At 66.1% G+C, this 22,271-nt stretch overlaps 5 protein-coding genes across 8 annotated transcripts; 4 read left to right on the plus strand and 1 right to left on the minus strand.

The window, feature by feature from the left end:
- Positions 1–44: 44 nt before the first annotated feature.
- H696_04976 (hypothetical protein) lies at positions 45–5,388 on the plus strand. Of its 4 annotated transcripts, none has more exons than XM_009498842.1 (14): positions 45–236; positions 414–626; positions 756–1,085; positions 1,215–1,381; positions 1,548–1,774; positions 1,941–2,275; positions 2,456–2,657; positions 2,767–3,012; positions 3,157–3,337; positions 3,484–3,824; positions 3,933–4,136; positions 4,230–4,589; positions 4,709–4,933; positions 5,031–5,388. In XM_009498842.1, exons 1-14 carry the CDS (start codon positions 137–139, stop codon positions 5,320–5,322), a joined length of 3,423 nt encoding a protein of 1,140 aa, XP_009497117.1. In that variant the 5' UTR covers positions 45–136; the 3' UTR covers positions 5,323–5,388. The 4 variants fall into 4 exon arrangements, with proteins under 4 accessions (XP_009497117.1, XP_009497119.1, XP_009497118.1 ...); XM_009498844.1 differs by having other exon boundaries at positions 1,244–1,381; XM_009498843.1 differs by having other exon boundaries at positions 4,709–5,388.
- A 704-nt stretch (positions 5,389–6,092) lies between these two features.
- H696_04977 (hypothetical protein) lies at positions 6,093–8,923 on the plus strand. Its single transcript, XM_009498846.1, has 7 exons — positions 6,093–6,370; positions 6,481–6,618; positions 7,046–7,543; positions 7,683–7,832; positions 7,915–7,985; positions 8,077–8,569; positions 8,748–8,923. Exons 1-7 carry the CDS (start codon positions 6,149–6,151, stop codon positions 8,847–8,849), a joined length of 1,674 nt encoding a protein of 557 aa, XP_009497121.1. The 5' UTR covers positions 6,093–6,148; the 3' UTR covers positions 8,850–8,923.
- Positions 8,924–12,093: 3,170 nt separating this feature from the next.
- On the plus strand, positions 12,094–17,021 carry H696_04978 (hypothetical protein). The gene is made up of 10 exons (XM_009498847.1): positions 12,094–12,369; positions 12,475–12,699; positions 12,878–12,994; positions 13,142–13,243; positions 13,355–13,870; positions 14,089–14,311; positions 14,505–15,021; positions 15,172–15,361; positions 15,536–15,826; positions 16,085–17,021. The coding sequence occupies exons 1-10, from the start codon at positions 12,295–12,297 to the stop codon at positions 16,898–16,900; spliced, it is 3,072 nt and encodes a 1,023-aa protein (XP_009497122.1). The 5' UTR covers positions 12,094–12,294; the 3' UTR covers positions 16,901–17,021.
- Positions 17,022–17,658: 637 nt separating this feature from the next.
- H696_04979 (hypothetical protein) lies at positions 17,659–19,558 on the plus strand. The gene is made up of 5 exons (XM_009498848.1): positions 17,659–17,887; positions 18,005–18,136; positions 18,208–18,346; positions 18,591–19,084; positions 19,255–19,558. The coding sequence occupies exons 1-5, from the start codon at positions 17,778–17,780 to the stop codon at positions 19,340–19,342; spliced, it is 963 nt and encodes a 320-aa protein (XP_009497123.1). The 5' UTR covers positions 17,659–17,777; the 3' UTR covers positions 19,343–19,558.
- Positions 19,559–19,695: 137 nt separating this feature from the next.
- Positions 19,696–22,222, minus strand: H696_04980 (hypothetical protein; the record flags this gene model as incomplete). The annotated part of the gene is made up of 3 exons (XM_009498849.1): positions 19,696–21,159; positions 21,360–21,465; positions 21,693–22,222. 3 exons carry the CDS (start codon positions 22,220–22,222, stop codon positions 20,038–20,040), a joined length of 1,758 nt encoding a protein of 585 aa, XP_009497124.1. The 3' UTR covers positions 19,696–20,037.
- Positions 22,223–22,271: the final 49 nt, after the last annotated feature.

The raw sequence follows: 22,271 nt of genomic DNA on the forward strand, positions 1-22,271 counted from the left end.
TCCCCTCGTTGTTGCTGTCGCTCTCTCCCTTCCCGCCCTCCCCCCCCCCACTCCTCCCCTCCTGCTCTCTCTCTCTCCCCTCTTTTCGCAACCCTCGGTTGGATAGCTTGCTCTTGCTTCGCCCTCATTCTCTGCCATGCAGACGGCCCTCCGGCCGGCGGTATTCGAAGTCCTGGACTCGGGCCCCCGAGACATGACTGGTGCCATCGAGGATGCCCAGCAGCTGCTAGCTTCCGGTGCGTCTTCCCTCCCGGCGGACGCCCCGCGCGCCGGTCCTTTGTCCACCTCGCTCCAGCCCAACTCACCCACCTGTTTTCCCTCCACCGCTCGGGGTACTTTGACCCTGGGCTACATCGTCTCCTTCGCCCACCCGCCTCCCGCCCCCCCCCCCCGCCATCATCGCACTCGCCAAGCTCCCGTCTCCCCCTTCCTGTCGGAGGAGTTCGATGCCATCCGCCATGCAGCGCAACTGATCACCAGTGGCGTTGCCAGTGGAACGACCGCGGATGGCGATCCGTCGGGCTTGGCAGCCGTGGCAGGCGACATCCGCACCGCCATTGAAAGGCTCTTGGCCTCTGGTTTGCCACTTCTCCTGCACCGGATCAATCTCGTGTCTCCCCTGCGTGGTGCGCTTCCCGGTGCCTTGCACCATCCAATCCGCCTGCTTGGATGCGCGGAGTCCTCCCGAGAAACAAACAAACAAACAAGCCAACCAACTAATGCCACCCTGTCCCCTCCCCCCCCCCCCCCGGCAGAGCATCTGCCGGAGATTCACCGCAGTGTGCATGGCCTCCTGCGAAGCATCGGTGATGGCAGTGCCGATCCCGGGGCCCAGGGCGCGTCGCTGCTCGGCCTGGGGCCCTTTTGGGCGGATGCCCGAGCCGCGGCAGGCGATCTGACCCTGCTGGCCAGTGCGACCGACATCGCCGGACACCTTGCCCATGGGAGCAGGCTTTTCGCCGGATTGCAGGATGCCTGCCTGGCACTGCACCGGTCGTTGGCCGGGAGCACCCACCCAGACGCCGAAGGCCTGCCGGATCTGGCACCGGAATTCCTGCTCTGCTGCCAGCTGTATGCCGACTGCGGTGTGTTCGTGTGCCGGCCTTTCTTCCCGTCCCCCCCCCCCCCCCCCCCCCCTCCCCTCCTTTTTTCTGTTGCCTCACCGCCAAAGGGGGTGGATTCCCTCCTGCCGCTGACTGACCGTCCAATGGCAGTGACACTCTTCCGATCGCCGGTTGTTCAGGACATCGTCTCTGCCCAGGCGGACCTGCGCAGCCTCCAAACACACTACCAGCCCTTCCTGTCTGCCATTGGCGATGGCCTTGCCAATCGCCTGATTGGGCAGGTGTGTACCTCCCATGCAGATGCTCAGGACCTGCTGGTGCGTTTTCCACCCCGCCTGCCTCGCATGGCTTCTTCCATTGTCCCTCCGGCCTCTTCCTGTCCCTTTCATTTGGCCGAGGTTGATGATACTGTCCCCTCCAGCTGGCTGGCACGCTGACTCCCCCCCCCCCCTTGCCCTGTGTATCTTTGCCATTGGTATGCAGCTGCCCCGGCTCAAGTGCTTGGCTTTCGTCTTCTGCGGCCTCTCGCAATTGGGCTCTCTCTTCCACTCGCTTCTGGCCGCCCTGGCCCAGCCGCTGGCATACTTCATGAAGACCGTTCACCACCTGACCCTTCAGGTGGGCGCGACTGCCGGGCTCGCGGCCTCCCCGGGCCACCAGTACTCGGCTTTGGTCGGCGTATGGGATACCCTCGCTGATTCCTTCCACCGGTACGTCCCCCCCCCCCCTCCTGCCCCCTGCCCCTTCTCTCTCTCTCCGCCTTTGGCAGGTGGCCTCCCTTTGGCGTGGTCTCACCTGTGTCTCCTTGCCTCACCCGCTTCCCGCGGGCTATCCACGACCATGGACCGGACTTTCGGCATGGCGATCGGCCAAAAGGATTTGCGTGATCGAACATCTTTTGGACTTGCTCCCTGATGATCTTCTCCCGCCCGAGACCCTGGGCTTTTCCGGCCTCCTCCGGCACGCGGTCGCCTGTTGTGTGGTCTTCCTGTCGGCGCCAGCCTGGTCGGTGCCGGCTGATCAGCTGTACCTGCTCAACTCCCGGGCCATTGCCAGCATTGAGCGCAGCCTGGCGGCCAATTTGTCGGCCCCCCTGCCGGACGTCGTCGGCAACTTGCCCGCATCGTTCCTGTTTGCCGGGACCTCTTCGTATCCCCTGTCTGCGGTCTTTTGGGCCATCTGCCACTTTGAGATGAATCGAACGGGCTCAGGTACGCATGCACCTGTCCATTTGGCCTGCGCTGGTCCCCGCCCATCCCGAGATGGGCTGGGTGTCCCGTTTTCCCGCTATCGTCTCCTCGTGTCCCTCCCTTCCTTCTTCTGCTCCCCCCCCCCTTCACACACACACACGCGCGCACGCAAATGATCAACATTGACACGTGCCTCTTCAGGGCTGTCGCGCTCGATTGAGGAGTTGCCTGCCGCCACCGCCACCTCCGGCATCGGGGTGTCGAGCTTCAGCTCGCGGAACCCCTCGGAGGCGCGATTGCTCGGCTTCTGCCAAGATTGGATTGTCTCTTCGCGGCGTTTTCTCTCGCGTCTGGAGGACTTCTCCGCCCCGATGGCCAGCGCCTCCTGTCCGCCGGAACTCCTGTGCGTCATCCGCCCTCCCCCCCTTTCGACACATGCTGCACACGCGAGGGGCTCTTTTTCCTGTGCTCCATGTCCGGCATGCTGACTCCCCTCTTGCCTCGAATGGCAGGTCTTGCATTCGCCACATCATCCAGGACTCGGCCACGGCGCCGGTGGTCCGGGCGGTGATCGGCCACCTGGCTCGGAAGTCCTTCACCCTGGCGGCCGAATGCACTGCCTCTCTAGATGCGCTGGAGGAGCGAGCCGCCGCCCTGTCCAGTGCCCCCGTGTCACCGGCAACCCCCGATGTGCGGGATTTGTCCAGCCTCCTGCCGACCGACGCGCTGCTGAGCGACCTGGTCAGCCAGCTTATCGCGTGCGTGGGTCTCCCCGGCTTCCTGCTCCGCTCCGCTCCGCTCCTCCTCCCCCACTGACCGACTCCCCCTCCCCGACCGACCAACTTCGTCAATGGCTCGCATGGGCTGCGCTGTGGCGACCTCTTCTTGGGGTTCTATTGCAGCGAGCTTCGCGGAGCCCTCGGGGTGGATATCGGCCACAGCTCGGAGGTGCTCCGAGCCTCGGGCCCCCTGGCGGCGCCGGTGCTCCCCTGCACCAGTCTCGGCAGCTTGTCCCTCTTCGAGGGCGTGGCCAGCGCCAGCTCGCGGTGTTGCCAGCTGATCGCCGCACGCCTCGAGTCAACCGTACGTCCAATGGTGGATGCCTGGCCGACCCCGATGTCCATCCTTCCACTTTCTCCCTCTGAAGGTGCCTCTCTTGGCCCCCCCCCCCCCCCCCCCCCACCCCCGCCCATCAGACACTAATGACATGGTCCGATCCCTTGGCCCAGGCCTCCTTGCTGCCAGCCGTTCGACTTCCCACGGCCCCAACTAGCGCCTCGCTGCCGCCCCTGCTGCAGCTTCGCATCAAAATGGCGGCCACCGCTTTCTCCTTGAGATCACTGCTGCTGGCACGCCTGGAAATGGTGCTCCCCGGGGAGTGGGAGTCAGCGCATGGGGCCGAGTTGGCGCACTTCCGCCAGACACTTGAGCACACTTTCCAAGACCCGCTGGCCTTGCTGGATTCGTTGATTTTCAACACCCTCCTGGGGCCCCTGCTCCTGGAGGACGCCACCCGGGCCCTGCTCATCGATGGGTGTCTTCACTCGCTGGCACTGTCTTTCCATCCCGGGTGCGCATCGGTGGACGTGCTGGCCCCCTCCTGCCCGCCAAGATGGCTGACTCTTCTGATCTCTCCCCTGGCCCTCGGGCCTCCCTCTTGCTCCATCCCTCCTGGCAGCCACTCAAGTCACATTCCTTCATCCTTCTCCGGGGTATCTCGACACATTGACGCCCTGTCGCGGCGGGTGGTTTTCCTTCGGCAAACCGTCCTTGCGCAATTGCCCGGCATTGGCGGGACTCCCTCTTCCTCATCTTCGGGGCTGGCCACAGCGGCGACCGCCAGAGCCGGTGACACGGAGGACTTTGAAATCTTCTTCCGATGGTTCGACCAGACCCCCCCCCCCCCGGCTCCCCCGTACTCTTCCGCGCTCACTCGCCCACTCGCCCGCTTGCTAACCGCCTTTTTGCCACCCAGGACAAGCATGATGGTGGACTGCCTGGCCGATGCATTTGTCTGGCGGCTGGTCCTGGCGGTTGGTGACTTCCTCGGGCTCACGTGTACCGGGGCGGCGGGGTCCAATCCCCAGCAAGCCGGGGCTCATGCCGCGCGCGGCGGCGAGTATGGCCTTCCGGAGTCCGTGCGCGTGCGCCTGGCCGATGACACCGCACGCGTGGAGGCCCTTTGTGTGGATCTATTGTGCCTGCCGCCGGCGGTGACGGCCGGCACGGCGGGCAACGGCGGCCCCACGGCGAGCGTCGACACGCGCCTCTCCCCGGCCGGTCTGGATGGGCGCCTTCACAGTGTCCGTGGCATCCGCGTGCTCCGTGCCATGCAGTGCGTGCCTTTCTTTCCTCGGGCTTGCCGCTCCACCTCTGTCGGGCCGGGGTTCTCTGTGATCCCCTCACCTTCGGCTGACCCCTCTCCTGGTGCTCCTCCTGGCCCGCGGACCGAAGGTCCCTTCTCTTCCATACGCCGGAGTCTTTGCACCAGCTGATCTCGCTGCCGGTGCCGGGGTCCACAAACGGCGGTGATACCACGGAGCCGGCCGCCTCGCCGCTGGCCTACTCGTCGGCAGCCACGATCCCGATGTTCTCCCTGGATCCCTTTTTACTGGCACACTTCATCCTGGCCCTGTGCCAAGCCAAGTCGGCCCCCTTCCTGGTGATGCCGCACACCCGGTGCGTGGCTGGCGTTGGGCCCGATCTCCTCTCCGCGTCACGCCGGCCAGGCTGGCCCGTGCGCTGACACCCTCTTGCCCCTCACAACACCCTCCAGGCTGGGCATGACGACCGACGAGTATTCCGATCGGATTTTGGCCGAGCGCGCGCTGGCGGCCGGGGGTGACTCGCCGCCGGCCGTGGATCCGGTGGTCCCCGGCGGCCGGCCGGCATCCAGCATGCAAGCCCTGGCGGCGGCCACCATCTCCGACATCGTGCGCACGGGGGCCGACGAGCTGGCCCGGCAGGCAGCCGGGCCGGCCGATGTCCCCCACTTCCTCCAGTCGATTCTCACGCGCGTTGCCGATGTCATCTCCGTCATCCCCGTCGGGCAGGTGGCTCCGCTGTGAAGGGCCCCCGCCCGGCCCTCGGCGTCGGCGGGGGCAGGGCGTGGCGTGGCGTGGCGTGGCGTGGCGGCAGGGGGGGGGGCGGGGGGGGGGGGCCCGGACGCGGCGGAGCCGGCCGGGCTCTTCGTGCTGCTGTTGGAGTTCCACATGCAGAATAAACCCAAGTGATGGAGGCAGGTGCCTCGATTAAATGCCACTGGATCGCTCGATCACATGTCGGTGTGGGCGCTCCGCGATGGATTATTCCGCCGCCAGCAACAGAGGGAAGCACTGCCTTGGCGCGCGAACGCGCGCGCGCGCGCGCGCATGCCCAGCTTGGATTGCCCGGCGCTGTGCCGAACACCTGCCCGTCCCAGGGCCGTCCGCATTAGCAATGCGCGTGGGGGGGCGTGTGTGTAAACGTGCGTGTTTTCTTTTTCATCCGCCTGCATGTGAGCGAGAGGGAGGGAGGGAGAGAGAGAGAGGGGGGGGGGGGGGGAGAATCGGCGCGTGTGCATGGGTGCCTGCTTTGGGCAATGATCCCCACGCCCCAGATCGCCCGTTGGCCGTGGTTCGTATGTCGACGGCCGATTTCGTGGCGCCTCGAAATGCAGGAGAAAGTGACGACCGCGCCAAGAAGGTCGCCTCTCCTTCTCCTTTTGGGCAGGCCCACTTGTGGATGTGCTGTTCCTCGCCATGAGACAGGAAAGCTCCCTTCCCCTCCCCCGCCGTCCCTCTTTCGCTCTCTTCCTCCGGTCTTTCGTGGCTCTCTCCCTCCCCCCCTCCCCCCCTCCCCCCACTCCTCCCCCACCCATCCGCCTTCTTCGTCCCTTCGTCGCCCGGCTTGCGGATGGTGAGCCCGGCATTCTGGCGCTACTCGGGCATGGCCCTGGGCGTGCTGGCGGCCCTGTCGGCCGGCACGTCCTACGTCTTCCCGGCCTACTATACGGATATCCAGCAGAGTCTCGGCTATTCGGACACGGAGATGGCGGTCATTTCGGGTGTCGGCAACAATGGGCTCTACCTGGCCGGCGTGCCGCTCGGGATGCTGATCGCCTCCTTCGGGCCAAAGGTGCGGCCTGGCCGATGTCCCCGTGCTCGTGAGGTCTGCCCCCCTTCCCCTCGGTGGGGCCGTTCCATTTTTCTGACCTCCTGCCGTTCGTTTTTGGTGACCCCCGCCAGCCGGCGGCCCTACTTGCTGCCGGCTTTGTCGGCATGGGGTATTTGATGATGTCTCACTCCATGGAGGGCACCTTCGGGAGCGTGTCCTTCCTGCTTTTCACCTTCTTCTTTGCGATTGTCGGTGTGGGTTCGGCATCGGTGCGTGATTCTGTCAGGGCCAAGAGCCCCCCCCCCCCCCCCCCCCCCCCCCCCCCCCCCCCAGCCAGGGGGGGGGAAGAAAGAAAGAGACAGAAGAGCAAGAAGAAGAGCAACAAGAAGAAAAGGAGGAGCGCACCTTGATCGAGACATTCCGACGCTCGCGGATGACACGGCCCAGCTCGATGATGCGCTGCATGGAGCCCATGGCGCGCTCCATCTCCGGATCGAAGTAGGCCGGGTTCGGCACGGGGAAGGAGGGAGAGGCCTGGATGTTTCTGCCCAGTCCCCGGAGAGCGGCGGGTGCGTTACTTCGGCGATGACCCCCCCCCCCCCCCCCCCCCCCCTCGGCCCTCCTATGGGCTCCCTGCCTCCCCTTGCTCCCGTTGCTTGGCCCCAAAGACGCGCGCCGATTGACATCTCGCCATAGCTGAATCTCGCTACACTGACGACCAACACCCGGAACCTGCCGGCCCATCATACGGGGCTCGTGACCGGGGCCACTGCCGCTCTCTTTGGGCTGAGTTCCCTGGTGTTCACGCAGATCCTCACGCATCTGTTTGCCCAGCCGGTGCTGACGCCCCCGCCCGGCTGGCTGCCGGCTCTGGGAGATTCAGGCGGAACACCGGGGTTCCTGCAGTTTTGCGCCTTCTGGGTCCTGGGCATCGGCGTCGCCGGGGGGATTCTCTTTAAGTTTGTCGGGCCACCAGGCTCGTCGAATCCCCTGGCCGGAGGCATTTCCCCGTCGCCCGGGCTGGCAGCCGGAACTGGTGGCAGCCTCTTGCTATTGGATGATGGCTCTTCCGGCGATTTGACGGACAATGAGGGCGATGGCGACGACGAGGCCAGCTTGACCGGCGGGGGCCGGGCCGAGTCGGCCCCGCTCCTGGTGTCCCATATGCTCAGCTCCCCGGAGCCCGAGCCCGACGTGCGTCCCTTCTCTTCCCCCGGTCCTCTTTCCGGGCGGCGTTCCAGGGTCCACCTCCTCTCCATGCTGTTGACCCTCCTTGCTTCGCCTGGTGCCCCCCCCCCCCGCCGGTTGCGCCTCCCTCCACTCCATCGAGAAGTACCTCTATTGTGAGTCTTCCCCGAGCACCACAGCCACCATCCGCAGCGAGGGACACGCCAGTGCCATGCTCAAGGAGAGCCGCGCGGCGCATTTCGACTCGTACTGCTGGACCGACCAGGGCGGCCTGCGGCTGGGTTCCCTGCTCCAGGTGCGTCACCGTCGTGGGGGACACTTTACCTCATCGCGGGCCTTTGCTGATGCGATTATGGCCGGCGTGCCTCCTACCCCAGACCGTGGACTTTTGGCTGCTCTTTGCCATCATGTGCGGGGCCGCGGGGGCCTCGCTCATGTACAGCACCTCGTACGCCCATAGCCGAAGGCCGGCATCTGCCCCCTCCCCTCCCCTTTTCCTCGGTTCCCTTGCTGACCGCCTCCCGGGCCGCTCCTTCCAGCATGGGCCGCATCATCAAGCTCCTTGTTCCGGATGATTCCCAGCGAAGTGGCGACTTGACCCATCTGAATGTGTCGCTGCACTCGGCCGCCTCGTGCCTCGGGCGATTGGGGTCCGGCATCCTGCAAGATGTCCTGAGGACGCGGCATGGGGTTCCCCGGCGGCGAACGCTGCTCCTGGGCCCGGGGCTGGTGCTCATCGAGCAGGCAACCATGCTGCTGCTGGTTCCGCGCATGGGGCCCGACTGGCTGGCCCTGTCGACGGTGGTTGGTGGCCTGGGATTTGGGTGTCTCTTCGCCGCCGTGCCGGCGGCCTGCTGCGAGCTCTTTGGCCAGCGGAGATACGCGGCCAATTGGAGCGCCGTTTGCATTGGCACGGCCATCGGCGCACAGGCTCTGTCGCTGGTGTTCGGGGCCGTGGTCGACGCCGGGAACAACGCCGGGTGCTCGGGATTCAGCTGCTTCCGGGACGCGTACCTCGCGTCGGCGGTTTGCGTGCGTGGCTTCTGGCTGTTTTCCGTTGGATGTGCTGCCTGCTTTTCCGTACACCTGCATGTCCTCTAACGCCCTGGACTGCCTCCGGTTCTCCTGTCCCATGCTTGTCCCTCCCTCGCCTGTGTCTGCCTGTGTCTGCCTGTGCACGTATGCGGGCTCCCCCTGAACCATACGCCAGTCGGCCTTGGCATTCGGCCTGGCTCTGTGGCTCTTCGCCCGACGTGCACACCCGGATCGCGCGCCGGCCTCCTGTACCACCGAGGAGCTGGGTCTCCTGTGAAAGGGGGGCGCCAGGCGGGCGCATGCATTTTTTTTATTGAGGGCGACCAAAATAAGACATACTAGAGTTGACAACGCACCTGGGTGTCCGGGAGATCACGGGGCGAAGGTGGCCGAGCGTAACCCTATATCTCTCCTCGTGATTCGGTCACACCGGTGTGGGATTGCCACTGCCATGCCGAGGCAACTCCAGCCCTGCGGCCATGAGACCGTTATGACATGCCATTCTGGGGAGTTCTCCATTTGCGTGCGTGCTTTGTCCCAGCGTCCAGCCCTTGTCGCGGTTTCAGGCCAGGCAGACGTGGGTGCCTTCTCGCTCGCTTGCCCTCCTGGGCATTTTCCCCTCTGCCCCCGGTCCGTTCCGTGTTGGTCTCCCTCCGTGAGCACCAGCCCACCGGTGTGGACACCAGGGCGATTGCACGTGTGTGTGTGTGTGTGTGTGTGTGTGCGTGTGCGCGACAGTGAAGGGGACAAACACACTAATAGCCTGGTAAATATTAGCCGAGTATTGGACAGCTCGATGGGCTGGCCTACTGCCAATGGGCAGAGCACACAGCTGCCATCGCCACCCCGAGAGCGCCGGCATCTCCCCGGCCCCAAGCCATTCCTCTCGAAACACATGACGCCCCGGCGAGGAGGCTTGGCCTCCGGGTCCGTTTGCCCGTTCTCCCGCTCCCTGAAGGGGGGAGGCCGGAAAAAGGCTCTTTGATGGCGGGTCATCCCGACCTGACCCCCACGGCCGCGCCCCGCCTTCGCGGCTGGCGCCCGGCGATCCGGGTCCCCCCTCGCCTTGGCCTCTTTCTTCCCTCGGACTTGCATGGGCGGCGGCTCCTCGGGGGGGGGGGGGCCGGGGAAGGTTGTCGGTGTCTGGGCTAGACCAATGCGCGGATTTTAATTGGTTCTCGTCCGTGTCTGACACAGGGGGAAATGCCAGACCACACGATGTGCCAAGGGGAGGGGGCGGGGTCTGCCCGCATGTGGGGCACCTTCGGGCACACGCAGCAAGGTTTGTGTGTGCGTACGAGCGGTCCCCAGGGGGTGGGAACAGGATGAATGATGCGCGTCACTCACGTTGCCGCAGCGGGCAATGAGCCACTGGGCTGGCTGTCCAGGGGGCACGGGTGTGGGCCTACGGGATGCGCGTGCGTGCGTGCGTGCGTGCGTGCGTGCGTGCGTGCGGCGCGCCGGGGTGTTGGTGCGTAGACGGTGTCGGTGCAGGGGGTTATGCCCCCCCCCCGCCCCGACCAGATGGTTGGCGTCTATTCTGCCACTGGGGGGCGGGGGGGCTGCCCAGCGGGGGAGGAGCGACCCAGTGAGCGTACCGGCGGCGCAGCGGTGGATTCGGTGTCCGGTGTGGGAACTCCGCAGCCGCCTGGCACTCTGGCCGCCTGTCGCAGGGGGGGCACCTGTTGGGATCCCCAAAGCGGGCCGGCAGCCAATGTTGCTGGCGATGGGTCGGAGCCTTGCCAGCCTCCGAGGCGTGCATCATCCTGCCCCCCGGAGGGGGCCTTGTTGTGTTCCGCCCCCCTCCCTTGCCTGTTCGGCTGGCTTGTCTCGGCTTCCATCTCTTCCTCTCGCCTGGGAGATGTCCCCGTGAGGGCGGCGGGCGTTTAATTCCGGCGCACTGTCACCAAGCACTTCCCCTCTTTCCCTCCCCCCCTCTCTCACATTCGTTTTCCTGGTGCTTCGCTCTCTCTCTCTCTCTCTCTCCCTCCCACTCTTGGGGACATATGCCCTTTCCCTTGGTCCTGTGTGCATGGTTCCTGTCTGTGAGCCTCGAAAATGGCTGGCCGCTCCTTTCTCTCCAGCCGCCCAGGGGGGGGGGGTGGATCGCGTGCTTGGACGGCCGGGGGGGGGGGAGGGACGATGGCTTTTTCGACCGGAGGAGGCGTGTCAGACGGGAAGGTGCGCCACACTTGCGGGGGTGCACTTCCACTTGGGCGGCCCGTGCTCCTTTGAATGGCGCATGTAGCCAGCCACCGTCTTTTCCAGGAACTCCTCGGCCCTTGGGGAGACGCGCGGTGCACACGCGGCTCTGCCCCCCTTGCCCGAGGGCCCCCGAATGGATGAACCGATCCCGCCCCCCCCCCCCCCCGACCGCGTCGACTGGGGGTTTTCCATGATCCACCTCTCGGGGCAAGGACGGGCCGGGAGAGCGAACGACGCACAACATGTCACCTGCGAATGAGCCCGGCTCGGGGAGAGCCGACTCCCCGAGGTGTGGATCAAAGCCCAAAGCCCGACCTCTTTCTCTCTCTCTCTCTCTCTCTCTCTCTCTCTCTCTCTCTCGCTCGCTCTCCCGCCCAGTGGCGGCGTCGTGTCACACGACAGGCTCATATGGGCTGGAGGGCTGGCCCGCTGGTCGATGATCGATGGGGGCCAGGCATCCCCTGGATCAATCACCGGCAACCGGCGTTTTGGGGGACCACCGCGGCCGACCTTCCCGGAGCGGTGCCCTGACCCCTGAGACCGAGGGGCCCAAGAGGGGAGGCAAGGGAGCCAGGGCATGGGGGGAGATGGGCCCCGGGCCGCGCTCGGGCACAAATGTGCCACACCCAAGAGTGTGGCCGGCGATCTCGGCCCGCATACACCTCACGCCGCCGGTGGCCTCTGGCTAGTGCCGGCCGGCCGGTCGGTCGGTCGGTCGGTTGGCCTCGTCCCGATCCCCCGCCGCGGGGGAGGCCGTTGGGGTGGTGTGAGGCCGGCAGATTGCCCGCCGGCCTCCCCCGCGGCCCCCTCATTTCGCCGTGGAGCTAGTCAAGGAGCCTTGGGTGCCATCTTGGTTGGCGGTTGCCGGGATGTGTGTTTGTTTTTTTCCCTGCCCTCGTGTGAAACCGCCTCTGGTTGCTGTCTTTTCCTGTGTGCATGTCTCTCGCTCTCTCGCTCTCTTCATTGGCCCACAGGCCTGTGGCATTTCATGATCCGGGACCACCCTTCTGTCTCGACGTCTCTCAGCTGCTGCATAGGAGGGGGGCGAAGAGGCTGAGAGAGAGAGAGGGAGACTGATGCGGCGGGGGCGTAAGTGCGCGCGCGCGCGCGCGCGCGCGCACAGGCCCGCGCGTGAAGAGCAACCAAATAATACGACCCCCTGGCCTGGAGCGCCGCACCTCCTCCCCTGGAAATCCATCACACTCCTCCCCCCTCGCCTGGGTGTTTCTCGCCTGCCTGTGTGCTCTCCTCCTCCGTGCCAGTGGTGGTTCCCTCATCGCCGTCCGGTTGTCCTCTCTCCTCCTCCCGCCCCCGCCCCCGCCCCCGCCCCCGCGTCCACCCGCCTTCTTGGGATTGTCTACCTGCCCCGAAGGATCGCCCTGCCTGGCACTCTCGGCTGGCAGCCTCGGATTGTCGGAGCCCATCGTCCCTTTTGCTCGTCCTCCTTCTCTTCACTTCCTCTCGCATTTCAAGGCCGAGCACCTTTTGTGCTTCTGCATCTTTCGCGCACGCGCTCGATGCCTCGCAAGCCGGCACATTCGCATCCCGTCGGGGGTGCGCCCTCGTGCTCATGGAAGCTCTTTCGCAACTTGGTACGGGCCTCCATAACCATAACCCCAAAGCCCGGGGGTTGCCCCATGCCCTCGCCTCCATCTTGCCTGCCTCCTGGCTCCCGCCCACCTGACACCGTCATCCAGAACTCCATGGACTCGGGCACCAATGGCCACTGCACTCCTGAGGCTTTCCATGTTCACGCATTCCCGGAGCTGCCCTCCTGCCCGGTGGCCCAGGCCATGTCGTCTCGGCACCTGGCCGAGGACTTCACCGTCGACGAGGGGGTCTCGCGGAGCTGGAACTATGCGGCGGTCGAGGCTGCCAATGAGGTTTCCCGACAGATCATCGAAGCGGCTCTGGCCTCGCGCGTGCGTCTGCCCGATCTCCCTTGCTGCGTCTGCTCCCTTTGCCCATCGGTGCGGGGCCCCCACCGCTCTTCCCCTCTTGCCCGCTCACTCCCTCCCCCCTCCTTTCTTTCTCTCTCTCTCTCTCTCTCTCTCGCTCTCTCGCTCTCTCCCCCCCTCTCGGGCATGCGTGCCATGTCAGTACCGGCATCGCCCTGCGGTCCTCGGCGTGGACTTTGATGTCTGGGCTTATGAGCGGCACGATTTGTATGCCATCGGCCTGATGATCTTCGAAAGCACGGGGCTCCTGTCGCTGCTGGTGCGTGCGCGGCGCCTTTCAGCCATGCTGCCCGGGAGGCCTTTTCGCCTCGGTCCTCTCGTGCCACTGGCTGACACTTGTGCCTTCACATGCGACGTCCCTCGGTTTCCCCCCCTCCCCCCCTCCCCTGGGGCTCCCTTCATGCAGGGGCTTTCTCCGCGGGACATCCTGCGCTTCATCGCCTCCGTTGACCGCGGCTACTATGACAACCCGTACCATTCCTTCCTGCATGGCTTCGATGTCTTCCAGGTTCGCCGCCTCTTTTGCCTCGTGCCGTTGTCCCCCCCCCCCCCCCCCCTCCCCCCCGCCGGCCAAACTGCTGTCTGACATGTGCCCCTGCCTGGGCCCTGTGCGCGACAGTCCGTGTACCACACCCTTGTGGTTCTCCGTGCGCTTCCCCCGGAGCAGCTCCCCCCGCTGGAGCTGGCGGCCATTCTTGTGGCGGCTCTGTGCCATGATCTGGCCCATCCCGGGGTGAACAACCTTTTCCATGTGAATGTCCAGTCGACGGTGGCCATCCGGTACAATGATACCAGCGTGCTGGAGCATCATGCCTGCACGCGGACCTTCGAGCTGCTCCATCGTCATCGGCTCTTCCGGAATCTGTCCCCGAAGGAGGTGGCCACCATGCGCAGTGTCATCATCAAGAGCATTCTCGCCACCGACATGTCATGTCACTTTGACCAGATGGAGCAACTTCGCCGGCTGGCCGAGACCAAGTCCCCTCTCGATGGCGAGGTGCACATTTTCACCGACTCCGAGCGTCAGCTCCTGCTGAACAGTGTCCTGCACATGGCCGACATCAGCAACCCCTGTCGACCGTGGGAGCTCTGCCGCAAGTGGAGTGACCTTGTGGTGGAGGAGTTCTTCCTCCAGGTGCGCCCGGCAGCCTCCTCGCCATGCTCTGCATCTTTCCCCTGCATCTCTCTCTCTCTCTCTCCCTCGCCCCTCTTTCTCTCTGTGCATCTTCCCTTGGATCCTTCCTCCATTGTGTCCACCCTTGTTTCCGAGCTCACAGACCCATCCGCTGTTCGCCTCACGCCGTGCATTTGCCGCGCGCGTGCCGAACACCACATGGCCCCTTTCGCAATCAGGGTGACCTGGAAAAGAGTCTCGGCCTTGCTGTGTCGCCGAACATGGACCGGGACAATGCCTGCCGGGCGGATATAGCCATCGGCTTCATGGACTTCCTCGTGCGACCCTTTGTGGCCATCATCGGGGGGCTTATCCCGCGATTTGCTTCGGTCATCCTGCCGCGCTTAGATGAAAACCGAGCTCGTTGGGCTCGACTTCAGGCACAGCACATGATCGCCGATGGTACGCACGCATCGCAGCCGGCGCCTGGGCTCGGGGGGGGGGGTGTCTTTGTGCTGTCACACACACACACACACACATCTCATGCTTGTCCTTCCCCCCCCCCTGCTCCTCTTTCATTCATCCTTCTTCCCCCGGCTGACTCATGATCTTGCATGCTTCCCGCCCCTCTCTTTCTGTCTCCATCGACCCATAGAGGTCCCAGAGTGCTGCTTACAGGCACCCTCTCCACTGCCATATGTTGGCTTCGATGAGGCATACTCTTCGACTGATGTGCTCGGGGATCTCCCTCCCCCGTCACCCGACGCCGTGGCTCCTGTGGCGGCGATCCCGCCTCCCCTGCTGAAGGAGCCATCCTCCCCGTCACCATCTCTCAGCGATGCGGCGAGCACCTTTCCGCTGATTTCCTCCTTCGACACCGCGTCGCCCTCGCTTTTGTCGCCATCCCCCTCGCAGGGGAGCATCTCCGCGGCTCCCGCTCCGGAAGTCCCTGCCCAGCGCCGGGGGTCCCTCAGCTCCACGTCGGCTCTCCTGTCGGCCGGTGGCGAGGTGAAGCTAAGCACCGCCCCCGGAACCATCACCCTGCCTCCGGAGCTGGTGGCCACCGTCAACGCCGGGTATGCCTATCCTCTGGATTCCGCCTTCCCGATCCTGATGCCTGGATCCCGGCCCGCCTCGACGTGTCCCTTCCTCCACCGGCTGCATCATCCCAGGTGTGTGATCGGCGCACCTCCCAACCCCGTCACCTACTCATGTCCGGCGATTGGCCGCCATTCTCTGTCTTGTTGCCTCTCTCTCTCTCTTGCTCTATGTGCTGCTCTCCTAACTTTTGCCTTCCGCCTGGCTGGTCATCCGTGCCACAGTGCCAAGGTCCTTGACGGGTCCAGCGGCGGGGCCCATGTCATCTGCCCCTTCCGCGGCCAATCCCTCCTGGGACCCCACCATTTCCATCATCACCATCATCATGGAGTTGAGGGCCATCCCGGCCTGGCCTTCTCCCGGCTGTCGATCAACATTTCCCATCCCTATTTGATGCTGGCATTCGGCAACCAGGTGCGTCCATGCCCGCCGAGGTGGGATCCAGCCACCGGCCGCACTCATGCGGACATCCCCCCCCCCCCCCCCGGCTAACCCCCTGCGCCATGTGGGTTTCTTGCCTTGCCTCCTGGTCCCCCGTGCGTCGGTCTCCCCTCGGGTCTCTTGCCTTGGCCATTCATCTGAATTCAGTGCGACGTGGCGCCGCCTCTTCTGGAGCTGGCCTGCTCCCTGCTGGCCCTGGACCACCATGACCACGTTTTCGTGCCGAGTGCCCTGGACAAGATGGACAACTCGCTGGACATCCAGGTTTCCAGGGGCTCCGCTCTTCGGACGCGTGAGATCTGCCGGCTAATGGAGCAGTTCTGTGCCCAGCGTCTGCCGGACCGCACGGCCAGCCGAGTGCTGCTCGGCACCTCGGCCCTGTGCCATGCGTGCCCGCCTTGCCCACATACCGGCCTCGTCGGGGAGGCAGACAGCGATGTGCGTCTCTTCAACCTTCTCCCCCCTGTGATCACACACTCCGTCTCTCTCCCTCCCTCTCTCTGCCTCCCCCCTCTCTGTGCCTCCCTCCTCTCTGTGCCTCCCTCCCTCAATCTCCCTCCCTCCCACTTCTCCTCCTCCCTCCCACTTCTCCTCCTCCCTCCCGTGTTTTCCATGTCTTTCTGTGCTCCTTCTTGCGCTCCTTCCCCTGCCTTCCAGTCCCATCGCTAACGGGCTGCTACTGATCCCCCTGCGCAGGAGCGCTGCTTCCGGACCCGAGTGCAAATCGTCTGGCCATTGCCGATCACCGGGCGCCTGAGCACCTGCCAGACGTACGTCCAATGCGCCGAGGCCGCCCGTGTGGAGGCTGCCCTGAAGGCCGCGGCGTCGATGGCCGCCTCGGCTTCAGCCTCGCGCAACTACCCCGCCTCGGCGGAGACTCGCCCGGCGTTTGAGGCCCCTGCTGCCGCCACGGATGCCTCTGCCCCGACCGGGGGTGCCGCTTGTCCTGCGTCTGATGCTGCGGCTGATGCCCCTGCGCCTACCGCGGCCATTGGCGAAACGATGCCGATGCCGGCCGCGTCGCACTCAACACGCTTGGTTGTCGAGTCGGATCCGGCTCCATGCTTGCCCGGCCGGCCGGCCGGCCCTTCCTCGACCCTGTCTCTCCCTTCGTATTTGGTCCATTCGGATGGCAGCGGCAGCCCGAACTCCTCGACCTTCGGGTCTTCCGGGGCACTGGCCAGCTCGGCCGGCGACTCGAGCGCCTGCTCGTGCGATGCAGTCCCGGCTGCCGGATCGTCGCAGCCCACGATTCCCACCTCGCTGGACGGGACGTCTTGCATTGTGTCCGTCCTCCCGGCCTCGGAGGTGGCTCTTTGTGTGGACTCCGAGGGACGCATCATCCTCGGGCACTTGTCACTGGCCCGGCATGATAGCCCCTTTGACATCTGCGAGGCAGGCTTCCTGTCGGCTGCTGCGGCTCTCCTGGCCCTGGCTGTTGGCCTGCCCTCATGCTTGTGCCCGGCATCCGAGCACTCAACCTGCCCGAGTGCAATGGCGGTCCAGCAATAGAGCTTCTCCCCCTGCCCGACCGCCGAGACTCGCCCGCCGATCGGTCTCCCTCCGCCTACTCTCCTCCCCCTCCATTGCTGGCCTGCTTGCCTCTATTCCCTCCCTCCCTCCCCCCCCCCTCCCCGCGGTGTCGGCATCTTGTTGTCTATTTTGTTCATATCCTTTCTCATGTCCTTGTTCGCACGATTTCCCCATCCTCCCTCTCTTTTTCGTTCTTCCTCTCTCCCTCTCTCGTTACTCGCCCGGCGCTTGTCTGGCTCCTTCATCCAATACACCGGCCCACAAAAGGCTCGTCTGTGCTGTGGGCCACCCCAGGGTCCCCCCCGCCTCCCCTTCCAAGAGGGACCCGGCCACCAGAGGCCAAGATGGCGGGGCCGATCTAGCATGATCACGTGTCCCATTGCGTCGATCGCCGCCCCCCCCCCCAGCTTCTTGTCATGTTTACCTCGGTGGAGAGGGTGTCCTGTGCGGAGGGGACATGGTGGATGCGTCGGTGCGTGTGTCCCGGCGTCGAGCGGGGTCGGGCGCCAGCAGACGCATGCAGCGCCCCGCCCCCCCCCTCGCGTATCAAGGGCAATCCTTGCCCCGAGCGGGCTGGCCCTGGTGTCAGTCTCCAGGGGTGAGCCGGTGCGTCTGGCTGCCGCCATTTGTCCCGATCCCCGGCGGCGGCGGCGGCGCCCAGAGGGGCGGGCATCCCGGGGCGGGGGGCACCATTCTTCCGGTGCCACTGCCCTGAGCCCGGTCCTCTGAGGCCCCCCATCCATACCCCCCCCCTGTTTCCTACCACGATCCTTCTCTTTTCTACCCACCTTTTGCCCCTTTCCTCCCCTCCCCCCCTCCTTGCCCCCCTGCGCCTTTCTCTTTCACCTTCGAAGTTATGCAGACGGACGACGTGAGCTCGATCACCGCCATGGGCTTCAGCGAGAAGCGCGCGCGACTTGCCCTGGCGTCGACCGGCGGCCAGGGCGCCCAGGCAGCCATTCTCTGGTGCGTTGGTCCACCCGGAGGTCCCTGCGGCCTGCCCCTCGCCCCGCCAGTCGGGGATATCCCCGGCTGCCCCTGCTGTCTCTTTCCCTGACCCTCATCAACCTCACGCGCAAACAGGCTCACCGAGAATGAGGATGTTCCCAGTGATTCGGAACCGGTGTCCTCGTCGATGGATGTGGATCTGACCAGCGAGGCGACGTCCCCCGGGCCGGATGGCGATCAGTCCATCAACTCCTACCAATGTGACGAGTATGTGTCGCATCCTGCCATGCCTCCCCCCTCTCCACCGCGTGGGTGTCTGACGTTTGCCCGGTTGACAGCTGCAACAAGCAACTCCGCAATGAGGATGCCGTGCACTTCCATGCTCACAAGACTGGGCACACGAATTTCTCCGAGAGCAGCTCGGTCATCGCCGAGCTCAGCCCCGAGGAGAAGGCCAAGCGATTGGAGGACCTGCGTGTGCGTCGCGTCTGGCATGTCCGCGTGAATGTGTTCTCCCTCCCTCCCTCCCTCCCCCCCCCTCTCTCTCTCTCTCTCTCCCCCCCCCCCTGAGCCCATGGCTTTGGGCTCTTCAGCCTCTCGCTCGCCCTGTCTGCGTCCTTCTCCCACTTCCTCTCGCCCCCTTCCTCCTGTGCCTGGCCCTCCCATCTCTCGCCCCGCCTCGCGCTCCCCGCCTGCTGCCTGTCTGACCCATCGACCCCAGTTGAAGCTGCGTGAGGCTCGCGAAAAGAGGGAGGCCGCGGAGCAGCTCCAGTCGCGCATGAGCGAGATTGACCGGCGCAAGACCGGGCGCGATTCGCAGAAGGCCCAGCAGGAGTACAAGGAGCGCGCGCGGCAGGCGGAACTTGCCCAGTCGCGCGCCGAGCGCAACGCCGACGCCGCGTACCGGGCCCAGCTGATTGAGCGCATCGCTCGCGAGCGGGAGGCCCGTCGGCGGGAGCTTGCCGGCGAGTCGGAGCCCACGGCTGCCGCCCCGGCGGCGGCGGCGGCGGCTGCCGCCCCTGCCCCCGCCGCCCCGGCCATCACCGTGGACCATTCTTTCGCGCGGATCCAAGTCCGGATGACTGGCGCCGCGCCGCTGGTCCTCCGCCTGCCGGCCGCCAGCCCGCTGGCCATCCTCCGGGACAACATCCTCCGGACCATGCCGGACAGCCCGATCGACCCGCGGTCCCTGATGCTGATGACTTCCTTCCCCCGGTGCGCGATTTTTTTTCTCCCCCTCCCCCTGCTTCTTCGCTCTTGTGGATTTTTCGCAACATCCACCGCCCTGGGGGTGGGGCGTCTTTCTCCTTGCCCCCGCTTCGCCTTCTTACCCGGAGAGCGCGGCCTCCCCGTCCCCTTCGCGACCCTCCTCTTCTTGGGCGTAGCCGTGAGTTCACCGAGGATGACATGAGCAAGACCCTGGGCGATCTGGGCCTCGTCCCGTCGGCGGCCATCGTGGCTTCCATCCGGTGAGCAGCACCCCGGCCCCGATGGGGGGCAGGTGCGCCAAGCCCTTCCCTCGGCCCTTCTTCCTCCCGCGGGAGTGTCTCTTTCCAGCATGGCCCTTCTCGCCTGCCTCCCGGCCAGTTGGCCGGGCAGGAGCCTCGGCCGGCCTGTCGGCCAATAAAAGTCCCCGGCCCCGCCCCACCGAAAGCAGCACCAGGGGCCGCCGCCGCCGCCGCCGCCGCCCGGGGGGGGGGCTGCGCGGCTGCCTGGCCAAGTTCTGGAGATCTTCAACAGACGGTTGGATTTATTGGTTTCTTTCGGCGGGGCGCCATGAGAAGAACTGAATGGCAGCCACAGGGTAAGGCAGGGGGGAGGGAGGCGGGGGGGGGGGCACCGGAGAGCGAGGGAGAGAGGCAGGAGAGAGAGAGAGGTCATTTTTGCTTGTCGGCTTTTTTTTCTACTCCCTGTCCTCCTGTGTCTTGGCGGCTCAACGGCTGTATATCAAGGGCTAGAAAATGGGCGAGGGCGGTGGCTCGGGCACAAATGTGAAGAGGGGCGCGCGCGGAAAAGGGGCGCAGGAGGGAGGGAGCGCTGCGGAGGGGAGTGCCCGCTGCCCACGGCTGGGGACCCGGGGGCGGCCGGCTGTGTGTCCGGCTCTCGGTCTCTCACTGTGGCGCCGCCTTGTCCGAGGGGATTCGTCAAAGTGACGCTCCTCCCGCGTCTCACATGGCCTTCGCCTTGTTCTCCGGGCGGCCCGGGGCAAGGGCGTCCGGACCCTGGCGGCTGTGCGTGGCAAACATGTGGTCCCAGATGAGGGGGAAGATGATGTTCGAGGCGCCCATGAAGGCCGAGAAGGCGGTGGCCACGGACCGGGGGCTGGGCCGGGAGAAGAGAATCATCACCACGGAGAAGATGGCCACGGCGAAGAAGTGCACCAGCAGGCGGATGGGGTTCGGGGTGATGCCGCCGAGGATGCCGAGGCAGTCGGTGCCAACGCGGCTGACATACCGGAAGCAGGCATTCCGCAGGGCCACCATCGGGAGGATGTGGCGCTCGGCCGGGGCCATCAGGCTGTTGGGCAGATCGGCCCCCGGGGGGAAGAGCGGGCGCAGGCTCGGGGCAAACATCGGCAGCGGGCAGTTACTGAGGGCCTTGACCGGGGGGAATTGCAGGAGCTCCTCATCGGAGGGGCGCACGCCGCCGCCCCCGCAAAAGACATCGTACAGCGCCTGGGCCAGGATGTTCATGGAGGCGGACACCCGCCGGCGGGTGGCATAGAAGGAGCTGAGGGCCTGAATGACGCGACCGGTGTCGGCCAGGGTGTCCAGCGGCCGGAGCAGGTCCGACACGATGAGCACATCGGTGAAGGCCACGGTCATGCCGCTGCCGGTCAGGGGGTGCCGCATGTTCAGACTGTCGCCCAGGCAAAAGACGCCCGGGCGGATGAGGGCCCCGGCCGTGAGCAGCTGGCAGGGGACCGAGCGGATGGGGATGGGCGACCCATCGGACCGGATGACCTGCTCGCGGAAGGGCCCGTGCAGGAAGGACGGCAGCTGGGGAAGGATGTGCGCCAGGAGATACCGGGCCAGGGACTCGTCCGACTGGGTGGGCAGCGGGTCCGGGATGTCGATGAGCATGCGCAATTCCCTCGGAGAGATGGCATAGCAGAGGACCAGGCTGGAATTGCACATGATGACCATGCCGTGGTTCGGCAGGGGGAGGGGAACATCCCGCAGGAGGAGGGCCGCAAAGTGCGACCGATAGACCGGCTTGTTGAAGCTGAGCTTGGCGCGGAAGCGACTGAAGCTGCCGCAGCAGTCGAAGTTGAGATCGCCATGCGCGATCTTGGTGGGACGCGGGGCCGGGGTGCGAAGAGGGGGAGGGGGGGGGGGGGGAGGGGGGGTCGGTTTGCGGTGTGGCGGGGGCCCGGGGGGGGGGGCCCGGGCAGGGGGAGGACAAAGGGAGGGGAGGGGGGGGGGGGCGCCTGCCTGTCCCCCGCCCGCCCGCCCGCCCGGGGCCCAGGGGAGGCAGCAGGGCGACGCACAACGTCGACAAGCTCGCCGGCTTCATTCTTCTGGCGGTACTTGACACCGATGATGGCCGGGCCATCCTCCAGCAGGTCGACGACATTGGCCTCGACGATGGTGATGCTACAGCCGATGGCGGGGGGGGGGTCGAGAGGGGGGGGGGGTCATTGGAGAGTGAGTGGGCGAGTGGGAGGGGGGGGGGGGGGGGGGAGGGGGGGGTGGGAGAGGGGCGGGTGGGGGGGGGGGATGGGGGGGGGGGGGGGGGTCATTGGAGAGTGAGTGGGCGAGTGTCTCGGTGGGGGCCGGCCATTTTTTTTTCCCTTCCCCCCCCAACCGGCGACGGGGCGTACTTGGGGTGGGCGGCCGCGCGGCGGCGGAGATTCCCCACAAGGCGGCCATGGTGGAAGCTGTACCCGGTGGCCGGGGTGTTCGGGATGTGGTCCTTGTCCGAGGGGTAGGGGATCTGCGTGAAAATGTGGGTGTCCGACCCGTCGACGATGTTCTTCTGGGACTCGAAGGACTTGGGGTCCACCTTGGGCCGGTAGACCACGTAGCCGTGGCAGGCCTGCGCATCGATGCCGGCGATGCACTGGCCGAGGCCCATGCGCTGGAGGGCGCGCACGCCACCCGGCTGGAGGAGCTCCCCGCGGAAGGTGTCGGGATCACGGAGGTCCCGCTCCAGGAGGAGGACGCGTCGGCCGTCCCGCGCGAGGTTGTAAGCCAGGGAGGCACCGGCGATGCCGGCCCCGGCCACAATGGCGTCGTACTTGACCGGGGGGGCGCCGGCCGGCGGGATCGGCGCGGAGATGATCGGCTCCGCCGGGATGTAGTCCTCGCTGGCGGCAGCGGCGGCGGCGGCGGCGGCGGCGTGGGCGGTCATGATGCTGATCCGGAAGACGAGCGGGGAGGCGCGCGCGCGTGTGTGTGGG

Source organism: Fonticula alba, assembly GCF_000388065.1.
Source record: "Fonticula alba strain ATCC 38817 unplaced genomic scaffold supercont2.8, whole genome shotgun sequence".
Classification (NCBI taxonomy): Eukaryota; order Rotosphaerida; family Fonticulaceae; genus Fonticula; species Fonticula alba.